Source organism: Vanellus vanellus (assembly GCF_965231255.1).
Source record: "Vanellus vanellus genome assembly, chromosome: Z".
Taxonomy (NCBI): domain Eukaryota; kingdom Metazoa; phylum Chordata; class Aves; order Charadriiformes; family Charadriidae; genus Vanellus; species Vanellus vanellus.
Window position 1 is genome coordinate 17,218,413 of NC_138908.1, and position 22,591 is coordinate 17,241,003.

A 22,591-nucleotide genomic window follows, 5' to 3' on the forward strand; every position below is an offset into this window, starting at 1 on the left:
TTCAGGTGGTGTGCAGGACTACATATTACTTTAGAATTCAGAGTATGTGTGAATATTTCATGCTTTTGCTTGCCATGTGCTCTTCCGTACACCTAGGAACTCTGAGTTTTCTTTTTGACGGCTTTAGTGGATGTATGCATGGGATTGCTCACCTGGATCCGAGTGCTGCATCAGGGGCATTGTTAGTATTACTGAGGTCCTGATAGTACTGTTCCAGCATGAGAGGGTGTTCAGGGAAAGCATGCAAGAGAGAGTTTGCGATGTAACTAAGAAAGATCTAATTGGAATTTTGTCTTTGTTTTAAAGTGTTTTACTAAAATCCGAGTGGCAAAATAATTCTGACTCTCTCCTGGCACCTGGTACTAAGAAGTTTTCTGTTTTGGAAGTACTGAAATGCTGCTACTAAGTCTTTTTTTTTCTGTAGTATACACAAGAAGGACCAGGCAGTAATTTTTCATTTCCGTTTTAGGACAACAAAAAATGGTAAACAGTTTTCTTTTTATTTAGAGGTATGATTTGCACATCAGGGAAACATTGGGAAATTGAAGAAAGAACTGAAGATTGATTAATTTATGGCCAAAACTAGTGGCTAGCTGACTGTCCAGGGTTATTCTTTTATAATATTACTAATTAATTTGGCTTATTGCTGTTTTCGAGAGAGTAGTCCACTGCATCTTTTAGCATGCAACAGTGCTTAGATTTGGACTCCAGACCACTAGTTATTATGGGAAGTAATTTCTTACAGTTATTTTGCTTGTATTGACATGTAGTTTCTCTTAAACCAGGTTTGCTTCTTGCCTCCAAACTGCAACTTGGTAAAAACTAGTCTTCTGGATTCTGGATCTGTCAGTTCTATGCAATAGATGTAGGTGGTAATGCACTGGCTGATAGCTTCATTAGGATCACAAGCCAAATTGAGTTTGTTAGAGCAACAGAACAAGTATTTTCCAGAATACTGATTAGGTGAAGTTTTCTGTGGTGTATTGAGCACTACTTCTAATTGTTAGAGGAAAAAATATTCTTTTTGAACATAGATCTTTGAATTTTTTTTGGTGCGGACTGCTTAGTTGAGAGGATGTTATTCTCTTGAGAAATGAGTAAAAAAAAAAAAAGCTGTATTTTTTAATACTATATATTTTCTCACTTCATCTTTTTATTTTTCTTCACTGAACGATAAGCAGCCTTCAGCTGCACAGGGATATTAATTATATATAGTTCTGTTGCATTAATTGGTTCTTTAAATCTTTATTCCTATGGCAGTCCCTTTATTATATTATTTCTGCTGTAATACCATCCTAGTCAATTAGAATGATTGAATTTGTGTCATTTTTTTCTTTGAATGCATTCATAATTTGGCTTCTAGATTGATAGGCCAGTGATGATAGTCTGATATAAATCTGATCTGGTTTTTAAATCTCCTTGGCAATGTATCAGTTTAGAAATCAGGACACATATTGATCAGATTAAAATGTATTTTCTTCTCTCTGTGAAGAACAGCTAGCTTTTTAGTAGGGTTCACTATGAATTCTCATGACAATTTATCAGTTCCGTTCCCCTGCCCCCCCTTATGTTCTCTGTACAGTTTTTGGTATTCTGTGTAAATATCTGTTTTAAAGGCAGATCAAGCTAAATGCCTCATAGCTTTTTTGTTTTGGAAAACTACTCATGGTATCTTTAAGATATATATATAATAAAAAAGATGAGTCCTATGTTGCCAAGCAGGAGAAGTTTTTTATAGCCTTCAGACAGCATTACTTAATATAATGATGCGTGGGAATGCAACTAGTGAAATTACGTACCTCAAATTCTTGACGGAGCTGTCAATTCTGTATCTTGACTGGCTGTTTGAAGCCATATGGGAAAAACTCTGAAAGTAGTTTTCTCGGAAACTGGCCTTCTTGCTAAGGCGTGTATATGTAATGTGAATATGCTAAATTCCCTCTGCTAAACACTGGCAAATCTACAGAAATACTCTGAAACACATGCGTCCTGTGGTGGTTATGACAAAAAAGAAGAGAATTGGCATGCTATGTGCGTGTGCCATGGAGGAAACATTCTGATATCAGAAGAAATGCAAATAAGGAGGAATACAGCTCAAACAGAAAGAATTTTTCATTTCTTGATAGTGTCTGATCTACTAATAATTCTTACAGTGACAAACAGAGGTCACAAAGACTGTGTTGTCCCTTTGGGCGTTGTCACAGTGAATTATGAACCAACTTGCATTATATGATGCCATCACAGACAGTGACAAAAAATGCAAATGGTGAAAGATGTAGCAAAGAAACAGTTTTATAGCTACTGAGATTTATTGTAATAGCCAGCTACAGCACAACTGAGTGTGTTTAATTTTCCACTCGCCCAGCTTTGTTAGTAGGTATTTTGATTGTTTACAATTTTTAAGTACCACTTCTTGAGGATTTTTTAATGAATTTCTTCCTATCCTTCTTACTCTCTTCTGTCTTCTACCAAGAAATTGTAAATGATAAGGGTTGAAAGAAAGTACATTTTGAATATGTTTAAAAACACCTGAAACATTTGTTCTGTTCCTACATGCAAAATAGCATATTTTAAGGTTATATAAGAGTACCATGCTTATCTTGTGTAACTTCCTGTGTAATGCAAACCATAATTTTTCTTCAGTATGTAAAAGAGCTTTTGAAAGAGGGGTCTGGGTGTGATTTCAACGCTTGACATAACAGGTAATTTCTGGGGTATTTTTTTATGATTAATAAAAATGTGTGCCTCATCTCAATCAAAATCTGTCTAACTTCATCTTCCCACTGTTGGATCTTGCTATATATTCTATATATATATATTTTATTCTGCTAGATAAAAGAGCCAGTCAGCCATGTCTTTTCCACATAAGTTCTCACAGCCTGGTGCGTATTTTTACTGCAACTCTGTGCCCATGAATTTCCTAGAGGGAGACAGAGCACAACAACAATTTTACCTTTTGTGCAAAGTGCATCCCTAAGTACGGGGGGGTTTGGACACTTGAATGCCGTTTCTAATGTTTGCCATACAGTCCCTTTCTGTTTGCTTTCAAGCTAGCTACTTATCAGTTAAAATACATGTAAAGATGAAAACCTGCAGTAACTTTAATTAGGGAAAAGTCTTTTGAAGTTTTTGCTTAGCACTAGTCTTGCTCTACCAATTTCATGTCATATTATTTCTTTTGTTTCCTCCCTTTTGAAGTACCCTGGTACTTTTTGGTGTGTGTCTTTTCCTTTTTTAAATTCAAAGACTAAAGACGTGAGGGGTTTTGGTTTCAATATTGAACAAAGTCTGAAAATATCACTTTTCCTGGCATATGTGCTAAGTAGGATTTGCTGAAGAGAAATAAGACTTTATCCTTGCAGACAAAAATGGGAAGTCGGAGCAAATTAAGCCTTCAGGAGAGAGCCAACCTTGGATGAAAAATCTAGTTCATCTTACAGCTTCACCAAATAAGATGGCTTTAGGTACATAGTATGTGTAGATTTTCCTTTCAGAGTTAAATCTCAGTCTCTTTTTCTATTTTTAATACACTTTTAGCATTAAGATTCTTTCTGAGAGGTTACTGGGGTGTACTGGCTTTTTTTGGCTTGGTCCTCTTGCTTTTTCTAGCATTAATTACAAGTTGAAACTCCCAGTTTACAAAGTTAAAACACTGACTGCTCTTCTGTTTTTTTTCTGTCTCCTAAAGTTGCTGATATCATTAGGGAAAGTTGTGGGGAGGGATTAAGAGTTGCACAGCAAACATGACCTGTGGCTCTCTTCAGTGCCTCTCTATCCCACTCACTTGGTTTAACCACCCTTAGCTGGGTCTTTGCCCCAGCCTGTCTTCAGTTGGGTGGTCTTCCATTGCCTTCTTTCAAGGTTAAGAGAGAAAGCCACATAAATAGATTATTTTTGTTTTTTAAACTTTCTGATTTTTTTTTCCTTTGGGAATTGTGTCCTATTTGGTCAGTCTTTTTACAGAATTCTGTAAATTTACCGTCCAGCTGTCTGACCAATCCAACCCTTTCCTTGCTGTTATGTTACAACTACCACTGTTTTTAGTTAGAGACAATCATAGCATGTGGTACTACTTCAGAGCCTAGAAGATTATTCTTGTCTGCCGATGAAAAACATAGTTGCTGCTATCCAGTTTGTTTTGTTTGTCTGCTGATGGTCTTGCAGTATCTGCAAGATTAAGGCAGAATCAGATTCGACATTGCGTTTGAGTATTGTGACTAGATAGCTAAGATACCTCCAGTGATTCTTATTTTCTTATGGCTATATGACTAAGATACAATGTAATACTATCATTACGGTTGCAAAGTCTGGTGTTAAAATTTAGTGACAGGCACTGTAGTTGACTGTGCAACCTTTGCTTAACTTGGCTGTGCATATGCATTATGACTGTCTTTAATTACAAAATTTCATGGTTTAAAAAAAAAATCAACAAAACCCAAACAACTATTATGCTGATTTTGTTTTATGGATGAGTAGATGTATGTAAGGTTTTATTGATAGTTATATACCATTTTTGTGGTGCGTGATCTGTGTCTTGTGTTTCATTTGAAGATTTGCCTAGTACTGTCAGCTGAAGATGCTAGTCATTCAACTGTGACTTGTATCTCTGTATAAAAATTGAATCTTATTTTAAATCTGCCATCACTGAAACCACAAAATGCCTCAGTAATCCACTTAGAAAGTGGGGCTACTGGATTGTATTGAAGTTGAATATGTTTGTACAGTAGGGGGACAGATTTTGAAATTATGCAACCAATGTGAAAATCCAGCTGTTTTACTGGGGACTTCCTCACCCATGGAGCAGTTGTTACAGTGAGGCCTGCTGAAAGGGAGCTGCAACATCCAGAACTTCCTTCAAAGATATTCATGCCACCTTAATACAACTGAAGTTGGTAGCAACAACATAGAATAGAAATTAGTGTCTTTATGCAGTCATCTCCTCTGCCCCCTGTAGTAGTTTCCCATCAGTAGGAAACTGATGTTTGATCTGGGCCTTATCTAAAAGGAAACACTCTTCCTGATTACAGAATACTCCTGTGATGAAGACGCTAACTGAGATGATTGGCAAATTCTGCCTGTCACTCATTGCCTTCTGCTTAAAAATGTGCACCATTTATTTTTTTCTGTTTTAATATTTGCTATGTTGAATACACTTTTGGCTTTATCCTGCTGGTGTCTCCTCTGCACTAACATTCTTTTCTTAAGCAAATGGGGAGAGTTTCTGAAGGAGTTCAGTCAGGTGTTTTGTCATCCTCTTGGCCTCTTACCTACATTATTTTCATCATCACAGCAGGCAAAATTGACATTTTCATGTCTAATTTGGAGTTTGATTCTGCAATGCTAAGTGTGCTGATGGAGAGCAAAATTGGCATCTTAGGCTGTAAATTTTGGAGAGCAGACTTAATTGTTTGCTCTAGTTTTATGTTAGTGTGATTACACAGGTCTGAAGTTAGTGTGTTGTAGATGAATGCTTTTCTTAACATCTAATACGCCTTTAGTCCTCTCTCATCCATACAAAACTAATAGTTAATTTATTAAAACCACATATACGTGTTGTCGTACTTTCATTTATGTAACTATGACTTAGTACATTTTGTCTAATTTGATTGTTGAAAGATGAGGGGAGGGGACCCCCAAACTTTAAAATGTGAGTATTCTGACTTTCTGCAATCATATGAGGAGTACTTAGTCTGCAGTGTAGGAACTATGGGAGTTACTCCTTCAGGAATTAAAGTGAGTGAAAGGATAGCCATACTCATTTTCCTGCAGTTTTTTTTGGTTAGAACAACTGAAGTAAGTGTCTTGTAAGAGAAAGATCTGCACCAGAAAAATGCTTATGTTACAGATTGTTTATTTCCTCAAAATATTTTGTGAGTTGGAAAACATTCTTAATTTTTTTTGTGTCAGTGTGATATATACTATTGTAATAATAAGAGAAAAGGATTTGCTGAAGATGTCTTTCATATCCCATTATCTCTCACTTCACTGTTCATAACAGCTTCAATGAGAGTAATACTACAGATGTCTTAAATTACATAAACAGCTCTTTCAGATTGTTCCAGGAAATGTTTTCATCTTTAAAATTGAACTATTCCTCTGAAATTAGAGGGAAAAATAGCTGAAATGAGTTAGTATTTGAGTTAAAAAGACAAAATTCTGATTTCATTTGTTAAAACAGGATTTAATTTTTCTCTCTGTGCAGTTGTTGGCTTTCTAAGGTATGTGTGGGCAGAGACATCAAGTTGTTAATTTTCCCCGTTACTGCGAGCAGCCACATCATATAGTGTACTGTCTGAATGTGTCAGGCTCCATCTTTAAAGTATCTAAGAGTTTTTGCTCACACTGGTAGTATTCAAGGGTAATTCTTGAATCTTATTTCTCTAGCTATCATAAATCTACTTCCTGAAGAATGGACTGAAGGCTGGGTTTTCATTCCCTGTTATACACTCTCCTATAGTGTTACTCACTCTTGACACTGTAATAGTCGAAGTTTTAGACTTTGGAATCTTAAGTAGTCAATATTTACTTTAAACTGTGAATTAAAGTAGCCTTTTAATGAAGAGAGCCCTCCAGCATTGATGTAGCGAAGCTGAACTTCTAAGAGTAGCTGCTGCGTGTAAACCGATACAGTGCTCCTACAGGTATACCATGTTTGGTGGAAATAGATGAGGAGAGAGTGACTCTGAAAAATAGTGCCATTACAATTCCATATTATTTTCTGGTGTTTCTTTTTTATGGAAAAAGCTTTATAGAAAGAAACGTGGATTTTTTTCTCAGGATATGAAAGGCGTAATATCATATGCAATATTGTTTAAGTTACCATGTATACCAGATCATTTTGGACTGAATGGCCTCTCAAAATAAGGATTGAAGTATTTAAAACTCAAATGAGTGGGCCTACATATCAGTGGAGCATGAAACTAATTTCTGTATTCCTGTAACTGTCCTACTTTAATTTGTTAGGCTTCTGCCTAACAGAAGACTATTTTCGTTGGTACCTGTAAAGAATGAGTCAGTAAGAAGTTCTTTTTGGTGTTCTATTTCTATTATGCAGTTTTTTAAAAACCTCACAAAAATTAAGTCGGTTACACTGCTTCAGCCTGTCCTCAGATTATTCAGACTGCTTGTGAAGGAAGGAACTACAGATGCACTTAAACTACCCTGAAATGGCTCTTTGAGTATTGGCTCAAAGTCAGGAGACTTGGATGTTAGTTCTCAGCTATGCAAATGTAAACCAGCATTCTGTGCCATAGGAAGCTGCCTGCAACGAGGAACAGGGATGTCCATATTAATCAAATCCTTTAGCACCACTGGTACCGCAAGAGGTAGTACTAGTAGAAGCACTCAGTTTTGTGCCAAGATTTGAATTTTCAGAAGTGATGTTAAGATTTATTTTCAGCTGTGCTGAAGTTAGTAATGTCACTAGAGGCCAGTTCAGCTGAACTGATACAGGCATTATGAACTAGATGACTAAGATTTAGTATCATACCATAATTTCCTTAGTACATGTTCTTCTTCTTAATATTCACAACATGTGACATACATAGTTATTCTAAAGGTTACTTTTGCTGGCTTTTAATTCTGACTGTGGGCTGCAAGCTCAGTTTGCTTTAAAATTCTCATCGCTCATGTTGGAAAGCTTCAACAGCCCCTTAGCAACTTCAGGGTAATGAAAACCTTTTGCTCTCTAAAAATGCACATGTTGAGGGGTTTTGCTGCTTTTAAATAAAGTCCGAACAGACAAACTAAACCACAACCCATTGACAATGGGAGAAATGCCCCACTGAAATAATACAATTGAAAAATTGTATTGTTATATAGAATCATAGAATTGCTGAGGTAGGAAGGGACCTTTAAGATCATCAAGTCCAACCATTAACCTACCCTGACAAAAAACACTTCTAAACCATGTCCCTGAATACCACATCTACCCTTTTTTTAAACACCTCCAGGGATGGTAAATCCACCACCTCCCCGGGCAGCCGATTCCAATATTTAATAACCCTTTCAGTGAAAAAGTGTTTCCTAATATTCAATCTGAAACTCCCCAGACATAACTTGAATCCATTTCCTCTTGTCCTGTCACTTGTCACCAGGGAGAAGAAGTCAGCCCCCACCTCTCTACAACCTCCTTTCAGGTAGTTGTAGAGGGTGATAAGATCTCCCCTCAGCCTCCTCTTCTCCAGGCTAAACAACCCCAGATCCCTCAGTCGTTCCTCATAAGGTTTGTCCTCCAGACCCCTCACCAGCTTTGTAGCCCTTCTCTGGACAAGCTTCAACACCTCAATGTCCTTCTTGTAGTGAGGGGCCCAAAACTGAACACAGTACTCGAGGTGGGGCCTCACCAGTGCTGAGTACAGGGGGATGATCACTTCCCTAATCCTGCTCACCAAATGTAGTGGTAATGTTACCACTTTTTTTTTTTTAACAATTACCTTTTGGCAATACTGAAAACATTTGTTGTAGTAGTAGTACACTTCAGAAATTGCATATGCTAGATTGCTTATGGTCTGTATTACTTCTCCCCCAGAAGTGTGGCTTTTTCACTTTTTTAGGCTTTAAGATGAAACTAATTTTGACAGTTCTTTTCTTTATCTTTGCTAAATGCTAATCCAACATTTCTCTCCCTCCCTGTAGAAAGGCATACAGTCATTTGTTTATTTGGGAGTCTAATAATGGATATGCCAGGATCTTCATAATCTTTCCTGTAGTCAGTTTATCTATAGTGGCTTGTTAAGTCATATTTAACCTATAATGCTGATTAATTGCATTTGCCCACATGTTCTGAATCATGCATGTGTTCTGAATATATTGTAATAATTCTCTCATTAACTGAAGACTATGGTTGTATGTTTTAGTATTACACAGAGGTGAAGTACATAATATTTTATTCTATTTAGGGAAAGCTAGGTGTTCTGAAAGCAGAAAATCTTGTCAAGAGAATGGAGTGCAAGAATCTGAACGAGATAATGAAATATTTAGATCTTCATAATATGGTAAATTTGAACTATAAAGTAATTGGCTGTTTCAGAACAGTCTAAATGTCTAGTGGTTATAAAAGCCTCAGTCATCTTGATTTTCTGTGTCCAAGCAGTATTTCCATAGTGTAATTCTTGCAGGTTCAGTGCTTTATTTATTCATTGTTACTCCTACTTTCTCTGAGGTCAGTGCTTACAGCTCTTTCTAAGGGGCACATAGATGCCAAATCACGGATTACCCATGGAGGTGAAAATAGTGATTTGCTTGGTATTATGGCATCCTGCTTGCATTGTGGTAAGAAGTATCTGTTTGTGTCACATCAGTGCGTTCTGAGGTCAGTAATACTGATTTTTTTATAGTTTCTGTAATGATTTGTCATGATATTGGATGACCTTCTGGAAGCTTCTCCTTCTAGAAGCGGCTTATTTATATGAAAAATCCAGTTTTCCATGGCTATGGAGACAGACAGGAAACATGATCTCAGCATATCACTCAAGTCCAAAATAAAAACACATCTCCATTCCCTGCTCAGATACTGACTGAGCATTCAAACTACCTTTTCCCTCCCCTTCCTTAAAAATGCTGGTCCCTCCTCCAGAAATTTTGACCAGCTAAAGTTGGAAATATTGGGGAAGACATTTTAGGTACTTACAAGTTGTTTCCACTTTTAGTCTTGCCTTTTTTCACAATGTTCCCACTTACTTTTTTTTCCTCAAATTAAGGTCCTTGCCGACATTTTTTGCAGTGTGAGTTTCTCAGTCACTTTCACTCTACTCTTGGTCCTCAGATTGGAGCCCTACAACATGCCTGTTCTGGACATCCAGTCTGTCTTCAATCTCAAACTTGTAGTCCTTTGTTTTTGACTCTGGTGGACTGGTTCTTGTATAGCTAAGATGATGGGCAGAGGCCAGGGGTATGAGGTTCAACAAGGCCAAGTGCTGAGTTCTGCACCTGGGTCACAACAGTGCCATGCAGTGCTACAGGCTTGGGGAAGAGTGGCTGGAAAGCTGCCCGGCGGAAAAGGACCTGGAGGTGCTGGTTGACAGCTGGCTGAATATGAGCCAGCAGTGTGCCCAGGTGGCCAAGAAGGCCAACAGCATCCTGGCCTGTATCAGGAATAGTGTGGTGAGCAGGACTGGGGAAGTGATTGTCCCCCTGTACTCGGCACTGGTGAGACCCCACCTCGAGTACTGTGCTCAGTGTTGGGCCCCTCACTGCAGGAAATACACTGAGGTGCTGGAGCGTGTCCAGAGAACACTCTCTGCACAAACAAATGTCCCCAACATTTGTTTGATTTCTCATTAAAAAGTATGAGATAAATATATTTACATAGTCAAGAAGGGAGAAGTATTTTGATTTTTTTGACATCTAATATAGAAAATTGTTATGTTTATATGATTTCTTAAATTTCTTCTCAGTTTTGGTTTAATTTGTAGTAATATTTATGGGCAGTCAAAAGTGAAAGTAAGGATCTGTGGTGAAAATACACTGGAAAGATACAATAGTATGTAAAAACATAATGGGCTGTAAGTGATGAGGGAAATGATGGATTTTGTGGATGTTTATTTTGGCTATGTGAAACCCTTTATTTTCTTGGAGATCGTGCTGAAAGTTTGTATCAGATCTGCTGTGAAAGCTGACTTGACATTTAATGCACATGGGCTTTTTGCAGAGGATGACTTGTACCCTAACATTTTACCACAGTTATGTTATATTACAGCACCGTCAGCAATCTGTAAAATACTGTGCTCTACTGTGAAGTATGGAAAGTAGTCTGGTGGACAGGACAGTGGGCGTGAGTTGGGAGCTCATATGTTTTACACTGGAGGAAAATGACTGTGGATATCATAGACTTCATCATAGACAGACCAGAGGTGATGTATTTATGTACCTGTAAAGGTGTTAATGATCTACAGATGAAGGGTCAGATCCTCTCATATTAGGGGAACTGGCAGGTCTCTAGTGTGGATCTGCCCCTGGCACAGGCATGGATGGCCGCTGAGAAGCACTTTGGTTGCAGGGGGTACAGAGTTGGTTTAGCAGGTGTAACACCTTGTCTTTTCTACAGCTAGTACTGAGTGAGCGCTGGAAGTGAGAATTGCTTAGGTTTTTCCATGGCTGTTAGTCCTGGCTGTCATGGTTTCCTCCTCAGAAGCCTGAGTGGAACAAAATGGGTATGGGAACTAATGGTTACAGGGGTTGTTGAAAGCTTCATCATATCTTTGTTGCCCTGAATCATTTGCCATTCATGGAGCAGATCTGAAGCATTTTCATAGGTGCTTACTATTGGTTTTATTTAGTATCTATGTTTTTTTCCTTTCTGTGTTTTCCAGCTCGCATCTGGTTTTTGTTTTCTAAACATAACCCTGAGGTTAAATAAGTGCCAGAGATACTAGTGAGAACTTACAGTGCTAAATAGTACATTTTCGGCGGTGTTTATGTTGCAGTGACAAGGTAGCTTGCACGTTTCTAAACTGCTGATAAGAAATTGTAAAAAGAAGCTAAAGGTCTATAGTAACTAAAACCATGGCTTTGTTTTAATGCTCGTTATGGAGAAATACTCCCCCACCCCCGTAAATGCTTTTCAGGTAATACAAGCGTCAATGTTATCCTAGGTTCTGGCATCATATAGTCTCTCCCAATGTTTTGTTTTCTATAACAAATTTTATATCAGAAGTGAAAATAATTTTATAGTCCTTTCATTTTTGAAAAAATTGGCCCTAAAATATGTATCACTTTGTGGCTACCAAGTACTGTGCCTTGATACAAATGCCATGCAGAAACATGTCACCACTCTCAAAAGGTTAATTGATATTTCAGGATGTTGAATGTCTTCTAAATAAACACCACCATAGCCAAATACATGTTGCATTTTTTCTTTCAAGAAAATAAATAGTCAGACAATTTTGAAGCCATAGGCAGCATGCTATTTGTTGATCAAAACTTGTTCTCATATAACTATATTTAAAACAGAAGATACATGAATCATATAGGAAAACAAAGCAATTTTAAGGTAAAGCAATATAAAAAAAGAGTTATGGCTGCTGTTCAGCTATAAAGTCAGGCCACTGTGCTGCCACATATATTGCATTTGTTCTGAGCCCTCTACAATATTCCTGGATAAATGTGTATTAAAAATGAAATAGAAGACATAAATTTGAATTTCTTTACTTTTGATGGTTTGTTTTTCATGCTACACACAGTACACTGTTTAATGGCTTTAGAAAAGTCTTAGAAGTCAGGCTTCCTAGGATATTGTCCATGTTTTATAATCCCGGATAAGCTGCTAGCCTGTTTAAGGCTTGGTTTCCATACTACTGTAATAAACTGTTAAAGTAACTGACAGAAAGTCCTTTCTAATTTGAGGGGCTTGACCCTTAGTGACTGCAGTATGAGGAGCAGTTGCATTCCAGAGCTTGCTCACTGTCTTCATGTTTGACCTTAGTGGTCGGGTGTTCTATCAAAATAGGTAGTACTGCTTCCTGTTGCCTGCTCCAGGCTGCTCCTGCCACTAGCAAATAAGTCAGCATTTGGGTCCTTCTCTGTTGAGTGTTACAAATTTTGATAGGGTTATTTAACTGAACTGAACTTCCTTCTTGATCTAAAACCTAAAGTAAGGCAAGATGCTATGATCTTTATGCTCTTGAGAGAAACAGAGGTAATTTCTTAATTTTAATCAAGTTTGTAGAAAGAAAAATGTTTTCTAGCTGTGTCGTTCTGGTATAATTTCCTGGAAGATTCCAGATCCTGGCCAGCACAAGGGCTTAGCGGACTTCCCCATTAGTGTGATGGACTTGAGCACATCCACAGAATCAACTTTGGATTGTGCTGTACTTCTGGGTGGGATGGGCAGTGCCCTATTATTTTCCTCAACCAAGATGTAATCAGGTTAGAGGAAATCAAAACAGAGAATTATGATTAAAAATTAATCTGCTTTTAGAATATATAAAAGTTGTCTTTTAAACCATCTTTAGTTCATAGGCTGCGGGCATACTCTTACTAAAGCTGTGTCTACCACAAAATAAGCTAGACCAGATATACAGTATTTTAGCTGTGCGCGTTTGTGTTGTATACATGCTTTCATAGATTTGATTAATGTATAAACTTACTTATTTTTACCACAGAGTGAAGCCTGTATAGAGGCATTTATTGCAGAGCAGCTGACAGACTGCAGGCTGACCTGCTGAAGTTCTTCCTACTGTCTTGTTCCTACAGCTGTATACAAAGTCAGTCTGAGGCTGTCTGTGTCTTTCCGTTAACTTTGGCCTTAGCTAAACTCCCCAGCTGTCTTGAAAAGGGAGTGGTTGTTAATAGGTCATGATATGTAATTTTCCTTTTGGTGTGCTTATTCATATGGCTTTCAGTATTTGTTGTGTAATTGGTATAAAATCGATGCAATATACAAAGAAGTGCAATATAAGATACATTAATGTGTATATGTAAATGCAGTAAATTTTGGAAGTTCTGTCTTTGAGCTGTGCCCATGGAAGATGTTTCTGCCACTTGCTCTCCTATCAGTCATCTAGAGATTACTGTTGCTGTAGGAGGCAGAGCATGTATTGGCTTCTCTGCTGGTCACAGTACAGCGCCACTGGGATGGCTTTGTGCCGTTCATGATTTTACCTGAATTGTTGGGCTGGTAAGAGACTAACCAAGATGTGGCATGCTTTCACTTTTACCAAATCAGCCACAATATTTACTAGCAGAGGGAAGACATTAGATTAAAAAAAACTTGTATGCAAATTAACTTGCCAGATGGTAAGACTTTAAATTTCTACTTTTCTTTATTCAAGAAGGCCAGGTAGGTTATTTTGTGAAAGATTTGTAGTTCTGTTCTTCCGTGTTTCATTTATGCGTGAGGTGTAGCTTGATAATGTTTGGATATAATTTTAGATTAATGATTAAAATGCTATTTGAAATGTATTTTTGTGTAGCTTTCTATTAAAATTTCTGTTGCTCACATGCTTAACTGGTTTTTGGCTTTTCAGTAGTGACAATTTAAAAAGCAGAACAGAATTATTTTTGTCATTAATATCTGTATATGGTAGAATACCCATGAGCAGATCTGTTGATTAAGAAATTACCATTTTTAGCTGGTTTACCATTTATTGTTAATTTTTTTCTTTTTCGTAAAAGAAAAATAAATGTGAAATAAAATTGAATCTGCAACTTTGCTGATAAACTTCCACAAGAAGGGGGAAAGTACTTTATTTTTGGATCCTTAGTTGTGTCTTATGGATTGGTTCCAGCAGATCTGAGGCATATGAAGTCGCTTTATTTTGGGTGGTCACAGGCAGTTTGAACTGATAAATTTGGCGAAAGAGAGAAGCAAATCCTTGGAGTCTAGGAGAATTTGCCGAATTTGCATTGTATAAAAATGCTTAACATTTGTAGCGTCTGATATTGTGTTCACTGTCACAGACCTTTCACAATATTGAAAGTTGACCTCAGTGCTTCTGTAACATCTGATTGTAATCTAAATTTGTGTTTTATAGCTTGAGACAATTGGGTGGCAGCTTAATCTTCAAATGGCAGAGTCCATGCAAGCAAAGCTGAAGTCTCCTCAAGCTGTGCTAGAGCTGGGAGTGAGCAATGAAGATTCAAAGGTAAGAAATACACACCTGGCAGAGTTTGAAGGAGTCGTGGTGATGGCCTTATGTTCAAACTTCCAAGGCATTAGTCAGAACTCTTGGTTTTTGTTAGTCTTGCCACTGTTTTCATTTATATATTTCATAAAATTATAGTAAGCACTTGGAATTGTGAAGTACTGATGTAAGTAATAGCATACGTAGTAGGTAGACTGAGAGCTGTGTTATCAGCTCTTTGGGCTGTAAGATAATAAAGAAATATCACGGAATATGGTTATTTTAGGTCTCTAAAATATCTTTGTAGATAATTTATTTTTACCACATAGCATGTGATGGGTACTTCTTATACTTTTAATGCCTAGTAACTTGCAGCCTTCTACCATGTGTGTAGTTATGTAAGATATTACTCATCACTTGCAACCTTTCTGTGCTAATGATGTACTTATATGAATGATGACATAGTATGTGAGGCCACAGAAACCCAATATTTGGAGGTTTTAAGGTAAAGTATTAAGTTCAAGGATTTTAGTGACTGGTGGTGGTTCAGTGCCGAAACCCACTAATGAACATAAATTTTTATTCATAAAATCTGTACCTTTTGTTAGCTAGCATGTTTTAAATTAAACACATGAATTGCTTTTAACGTTATCTTGCTAACAGAAATTGAGTCTTCTGTAGTGTCTGTCTGAATGTTTGTCTCTGCAAAAGTCAGTATAAAAGATTTGAGGGGAAAAATCAGAACTCAGTTCTGCTCTAGCATTACGTTTAAATCACAGTAACTATACTAATGTGAATGGAATTTCTGATTTATGGTAGCATAAAAGAGAATGCAGAGCTTATGTTTGTGCTTCTCACCAGGACTTGCAGCAGTTACATTTTTTCAGCAGTTCACTGCAATCTGTATTTGAAATGCAAATCCAGGACCCAGACAGTATTTTATGTCAGAGCTGCATCAGGCAGCATTACATACAGATTCAATTCTGTGGCAAAACAATTTTAAAACAAATGAGGAAAAAATGTCACTTTCACATGACACAAAGTTCCTCTGTTTCCTTTAAAAACAGAATTCAGCAAGTATATTTTTTTGGTTGTTTCCTCTCTATTTCTTTTTGTGGGTATAATTAGATACCAAGATCAGAATTATTTTGCAATAATTAGAAGCCTAGAATAGACTTCTAACTGGCATTTAGATAGAACAGTGCAACAAGAAAAACATACTGATGCTCTCACACTACAGGCACTAAATTTAAAAATCTGGGTTGGTGTGAAGATAACCAGCTTTTTTTCACCGAATGATTACATCCCATTATAGAATAGGCTTAAGATTGGATAATATCTGCTTATACAATGACACAAGTGTCGGAACATAAGTTTTGTGTGGTATTTTGCATCTTAATGATGTTTGTGCACTCTGTATTACATTATCTGAAAATCCTAAATACTAGGTACTTCTTTTTTCTCCCCAAACTTGTGTGTGTGCCTTTTGTGCAGAAATTTGGCATGAATTTGTCGTATGTGTTATTAATGATTGTCTTCATTCCTCATGAAACTTTATAATTTTTTTTTTAATAATTCATGGGTATAATAACTTGATTTTTTTCAGGAAAGACACGAAACGCTGTTACCGAGGAGCTTTTATGGGCTGGCTCGTTAGGGGGCAGTAGTGCTCTTTGTCACATTGCCTCTTTGAATGTTTTTTTGAGATAATACTTGGACTCAATTCTGAAGTCAGTAGTTGTGAGGAGTGTTAAGTGTTTATATTTCTAATCTGTATATAACAATAGAAATTTGTCTTGCTCATCTACAAAGCTAAAGCCTATTAATAAAAAAAAAAAAAACCAAACATCCTGAGCAAGGTAAATGAAATTTGCTGTTATTTCCAGTTTTGCTACCTAAAAGTAATTATACTAATACATTAATGTTTACTACAATTCGCTCCACTTTAAAATCATTTAAACAGTTATTTGTCAGAAGCTGACATTTAAAATTAGTGTTTAAATTATCTCTCCAGGAGAGGTAATCAGAAAACCTGTGGATATATGACTGTTATTTGTGCTTCATGAAATAAAGAGTCAGAGGATTTGCTATATGCTATATAAATATTTATAGAGTATATTTTGTCAGCTTCAGATGAAATGCAGAGTCCCATAGGTATTATACCATCAAAATTCAGAAGTAAAGTGGTCTTAGGTTCTTTCTGGTGATTCAAGCTGCTAACAATGTTTGCATTGCTCAGGAAGTATACTGCTCCTGACTAGTAGTAATTGTGATCAGATCACGTGGTTTTTAATAAACTGTTTTCTCCCAGGTTTTGCTAAAAATTTGCTGTTTACTTATGCACAGACTTTGTGCTTGATTTGGCTCTAACAAATACTTTGCACAAGCCATGGAAAGCTTTTCACTGTGGGGGTAATTAAGTATGGGAATGAGTTACCTGGAGAGGCTGCAGAGTTGACGGCCTTGGAGATACTCAGGAGTCAATGGGACTAGTCCCTGAGCATCCTGACCGAAGCGTGGAGTTAGCCCCACTGTGAGCAGGGGATGGATCAGGTGGGCTGCTAAAGCCTGCCTTCCAGTCCAAGTTGCCCTGTGAGCTACGCTGCTTTGCAGCTCAATTGCTGATGGTGTTTTGTATGAGGAGGAGAAAAAAGGAGCTTTCAATTAAAAATCCAATTAACAGTGGCTTCTTACAATGATTCAAGATTTGAAATGTTTAATTGCATTTCTAAATCTGAGGGAAGTGGAATTTCTACGAACTAGGCACACAAAACAAGCTGGTATGATAAGAAACATCTTTGTGAACTGCAAGATCCTTTTGCTTCCATTCTGACATTTTAATGAGCTAAGGTGACATTTAGAACTAATGTGTAAGATACTGACTGTGTATAAGGATTTTCTGTAATAGTATGATTTGGTTTCAGATCTTTTGGGCTGTTGAGTTGCAATACAACAATGTGGGGATTTTTTACAGACTATTATTATTTTTATGGCTGTAGAGTGAATTAACCAGTAGAGGGAGCACACATTAACAATCCTGATAATCTGTGCTGCTAATTATGATTTTGATTTGCAAACAAAGACTGATCCGAAAAAGTGCTATGTTTATTTAACATCTGTTTCCTTCAGTAATTTATTTAATAATTATCCACATAGGCACAGACTTGCACATTCTTTCGCACTGTTAATGGCAGTAATTCCTTAGGATGTCTAGTCCAGACCTTTCTAAACAACTGTGATCATTTTCTATAACCACGGGAGACATAAAAAAAACCCCAAAATTGTATAAAGGCTGTAGAAAAGGTCTGAGGTCCTCTGTGTATCTCCACAGAGGAATGTGAGAAGTAAGAGTGTGTTCTTTAAGAGTTTCTGCTATGCTTCTTCACTAGGAAGATTCAGTAAGGTGGTTTACTATATATATAGGTTATTTATTATTGTATATTTTTACACATGATCTGTAGTTAACACTTATGCTTGAAAATCATTACAAAAATAAACTATTCTTGCCCAGTGTTTTCACTTGATAGTTATCCATTTTTTTTCTGCAAATCCATTCCACAGATTTCATTAGATTCAGTTATCTAATTACATTTTTTTCCTGTGGAAGGCTTTGCTGTTTTCTTGGTTTTCCTTCTCTTTATTTCATCTTTGATTTTATTCTTAAACATTAAGGACTTCTTGGGGGAGCTCTTTTTTTCCAGTGTGAAAGCTAGGTATAGATTCCTCATGAGAATTCAATACTTCCTTTATTTTATTCCTTGTTTATACATGTATTTTAAGAATTTTGTTAGAGGATTTGTCTGCCAATGCATGGCAAAAAATAACTGATGAATGTACTGGTTTGTTAAACCCGCTAAGTAGTACTTTTCACAGAAGACAGATAATATTAAAATGTTACGATACTAATTTAATTTTATTTCCTTTTAAATAATTCCCCCTAACTTCTAGATGCTTTAAAAGAAGAATATAACAATGGAAATACTGTAAACTATTTTTTTCTGCAATCATTGGTTCAAAATCAAAATGGGGTCTGATGGTTTGAAACTGAGATGTAATACATATTCATCATTCTACAGAGTGAATAGAAGTCCGGAAATCTTAACTGATTATTTTTTATTTGTTAAAATAGCAGGACATGGTTTTCTTTTTTTTTTCCCCTCTATTTTTTACAGACTTTCTATGCATTTCTGCACTGTGAACAAATCTAGACCATAGATGTTTTGCTGTGTTTACTTCAATAAGTATGCCATTCTGCTTTCTCAGTTTGCCGTTCTGAATATTTTCCCTGTCTTTAAGAGCAAAGGAGAGTAGATGAGGAAGAAAGCTTTTCTTGTAGAGGAGCTAGATCAATCACTCAATTCAGGCTGTAGGTTCTGTGCAGCCTGTATGGCATGCTGGCAGGACCTGCACTTGGATGGATATTTAAGGAAATATGGTGGTGCTTCCCCTTCCCACTCAGTTTAGCCCTTTGTTTCCCTCTGAAAAGAAGTTATATTTGTGGAGTGGCGTAACAGTGAGAGTTGGTGGATGCTAGTGATATGTTCCCACTCCAGAGAGGTAGGAGGTGGCAGAGTTGAGCGCCTATACCGTGACGTACCCCCTTAATTTTTCTTCTCGGTCTTCAGCTTTTGGGGTGATGCATTTAGGTGCCATTTTTTTTTTAAAATAGAGGAGTAATTGGTATCTGTAGGGCCTTGGAAAAAGAGAGCAGTTAAAAGACATGACGCTGGAGGAACTGTGATAAGGTGCAAAGACTAAACAACTGTAAATTGCTTTTCACATTCATCAGCTACCTCTCAACCACTTTCTCTTCTGATGAGGACATCACCCTTTCCCCTCTCAGAACACAAAGAAGCTTGCATGTACACCCTTGAACTGAGTTTAGTCTTCTCATTGAGCAGATTTGTAAGTCTATAGCAATTGCAAAAATAAGTAGGACAGGCCTTGGATGAATGCAAAAATGCTTAAGGATGAGAGAGAAGAGGTTTTTTCATTCCTATTTAGAGGAGGTAATTGGAGGCCTGGGTAGCCTCAGATAGCACAGTCCTGGTTCAAGGTCTTCCTGAACTTCTGTGTACAAGCAAGGTTGCTGCTTTTGGCAAGGTACATTATGAAACCAATTTTGTTCTGAGAACTAAAATATAATAAATACTGCTGCTGATAAGAAAGCAAAAAGTTTGCTAAGAGGAGGTTTCAGAATATTGAGAGAAGTCCTCATATTTGTCAGAGGTTTAACAAGAATGACTGTACAATCTTAAGTGTGTGGAACAGCTCAGGAAAATGGGCCTGAAATTCCTAATTTTCTTCCAGGCTGTCACATTGCTCCAGAAAGCTGTCAGAATTATTTTTGCTCGACCATGAGAGCCAGAAATTCCAGACTTGCATGCACAGCAGTTCTTGCATTAGGTTGTGTTTGATCTGTCATACCTATTATCCCCGATTAAATCAATTTAATTAGAGGAAACAATGAAGCTGCAGTCCAGAATTTTCAAGATGATGGACTTTTGGTTTCTTCTTGTGTAGAAATGGATGGCAGAGTAGCCTACATCCTGTAAGTTGCGCATACTTTGACATTTTACTTAGAAATCATTTGCCATATGGTGTGACTCCAGGAGTATGCACTTACCTCTGGCAATTGTACTGCGGGGTGTAGTTAATTATCTGGGTCCATTTGTGATCTTAAATGATTTAATTACCCAACTTATAGTAGGGATCTCATTACAGGGTTCTCTTTACAGTATTCTTATGTTTCACTTGGCTATATACACAATTTATGAATACAGTCTATAACACATGAATTTACAAAATCTGTAACTGGCTACAGCCTCTGCACATGCTTTCTTCCCACTAAAGCACTTGTATGACTTTGTCCATGGGTTTTTGTGTCATGGAATTAAACAAGAAAACGGTCCCAGTGGACCATGTACAGTTGGTTGCAACCTTGGGCAACCTCGGCCTATAGTTAGTAGCAGAACTCTTGTTTGATACAGGAGTAAATTGAATTGTGCACAGTGACTAACTTTACCATTTTTTGGTCCAAATAAGGAGCAAGATAGTAGCTGAAATACTTAAGTTTAAACTTGGTGACTCCTTTCATTGCCAGGCAGAGTTAAGGGCTTGATGGCATTTGAAAAATACAAGGATCTGGTGAGTTTTTCTCAATACGTTTCTGCATGGCACCTTTTTTCTTACAGAATTTGTTTCTTGCCTCAAACTGGTTTTGTAGGGTTGGTCCTTCAGTCTTTTCAGATGAAGAGAAAACATTCATGGGATTCATTGCTAATTCTCCAGAAACACTAAAAACTCTCTTACCTGCTGTTCTCCGAAACTATGCAGTTTTTCAACAAGTGTACTGTTGTAATTTGTGTGTAGCAGTGGAAAATAATCTTATTTTGTGATACTTTTGTTATGCTTTTGCAGTAGTTTTTGGCAGCACTGACCGCTCTGCTTTTACTTAGGCAATAAGCTCCACGGTTCCTTCACAAATATGTAAAAAATTGGCATCTCTCCCATGTCTATTTCTTCCTGACTCTAAGGTAGAAAGATAAGGTAGTGTAAGAAATGGGTAAGATTAGGGAGAGGTGAACATAAAAGCTGAGCTTTCTCTCACAGCAAGACTTAGTCTTACCAGCATAGCTCTTTCACATGTGTCCTCTGTTACAATGAAGTTGACTGCTGCCTTTGAGAATTGGAGGCAAAGGCAGAGGAAGACAATGTGTAATCTCCAAGGCAGCAGCTTTCTAACATGGATGTTTAAAAACAGATAATTCTTTTATGTATAGATACATAAAATAATAATTTCTCATAAGGTCATAAAGCCTTTAGATATATCAAGTGAGTAGCATTTTATGTCGTTTTAATCAGGTAGGAGTAGCTGTCTTTTGCGTTATTTGACAATTAGCAGTGAGCAGAGAAGAGATGCAATATGTTCTTTATAAAAGCAGGCAATTAGCTTTTTATGTATGAAAGTCTTGGTGTTAGGGAAGCTGTACGGAACTATAAACATGCGTCTGTATGTTTTCTGAGTACCACTGGAAATGCTTCTCAGTTTTCCATCTTCAGCTTCTCTGTTCTTCGGTATGTAAAATGGTGAACTTCTTACCTCTCAGCAGTTGCAACATTGAGAGACTTGCTTGTGGAGAGCTTTGTTGTCTATTAATCCTTTATTTTTCCTTCGAGGGGTTCTAAATAAGAAAAGTTATGAGACGTGGAATTTTAAAAAAGGGATTTGTGTGTTTTTTCTCAGTGGACTTATGCTTCAAAATCATTCACATCTTTTAAGAGCCAGCAGTGTTATTTTCTGTAGCTGGTTGCTCTGTAAGGGTTACCTTAAGAGCTTGTTGGAAGAGGTAGGATTGTCTTCCATAGTCATGATTACTGCCTGTTATTCATTTATACTGATACTTCACTTCAGAAGGGGTTGCCTTGGTCCTTGTTACTGTAGCGGTAGCTTGGAAGCAGTCCGTGTTTTGCTGTTCACTTCTTGGGTAGGAATGGAAAAGGTGTACTTTTCTTAATGCCTTGTCTTTTGGTAGTGCATACTGTATTGGGGACACTCTCTGAGATCTTTAGTCAGAGAGAAGCATAATATAAAAAAGGGGGAGCTAAAAATAAGATCAAAATATATGCAGAATGTTTTAATGGAAGTTGTGAACTTGCCTATAAATGCCTCAACTTTTGTAGCTGTACCGTAGAAATGCATTTTTTGGAGACACTCCAAAAAGAGGTAGGCTAATGACTTTGCTTGGGATATCCAGAAAGAACAGTGCGGAGTGTGCAAAGAAAGCTTTAAGTCTTATACAGATTTTTTGTAAACAAACAGAAAAGGTGATTAAAATAGCAGGCTTGTAGAAGAGAGAATGAAGTCCTCACTTGACTAGACTGACTGCAGCGTGCTTCACCTTTTCTCTACATAATTTCCTGTTTTTTTTCAGGCTTACTGTTTTAGTTAATATTTCTTTTCTCACTGCTACGTTTTAGTTCTGCAACTGTGGCAGGATAGGCAGAAAATAGAGGAAAATGTCTGT

At 37.1% G+C, this 22,591-nt stretch overlaps 1 protein-coding gene across 1 annotated transcript in view; it reads left to right on the forward strand.

Annotated features, from left to right (window-relative positions):
* COMMD10 (COMM domain containing 10) overlaps positions 1–22,591 on the forward strand; it is a 116,027-nt gene that overhangs the window by 11,282 nt on the left and 82,154 nt on the right. Inside the window, exon 5 of the mRNA XM_082497633.1 lies at positions 14,475–14,585. Within this exon, the coding sequence (XP_082353759.1) occupies positions 14,475–14,585 (111 nt within the window). The remainder of the gene's footprint in view (positions 1–14,474; positions 14,586–22,591) is intronic.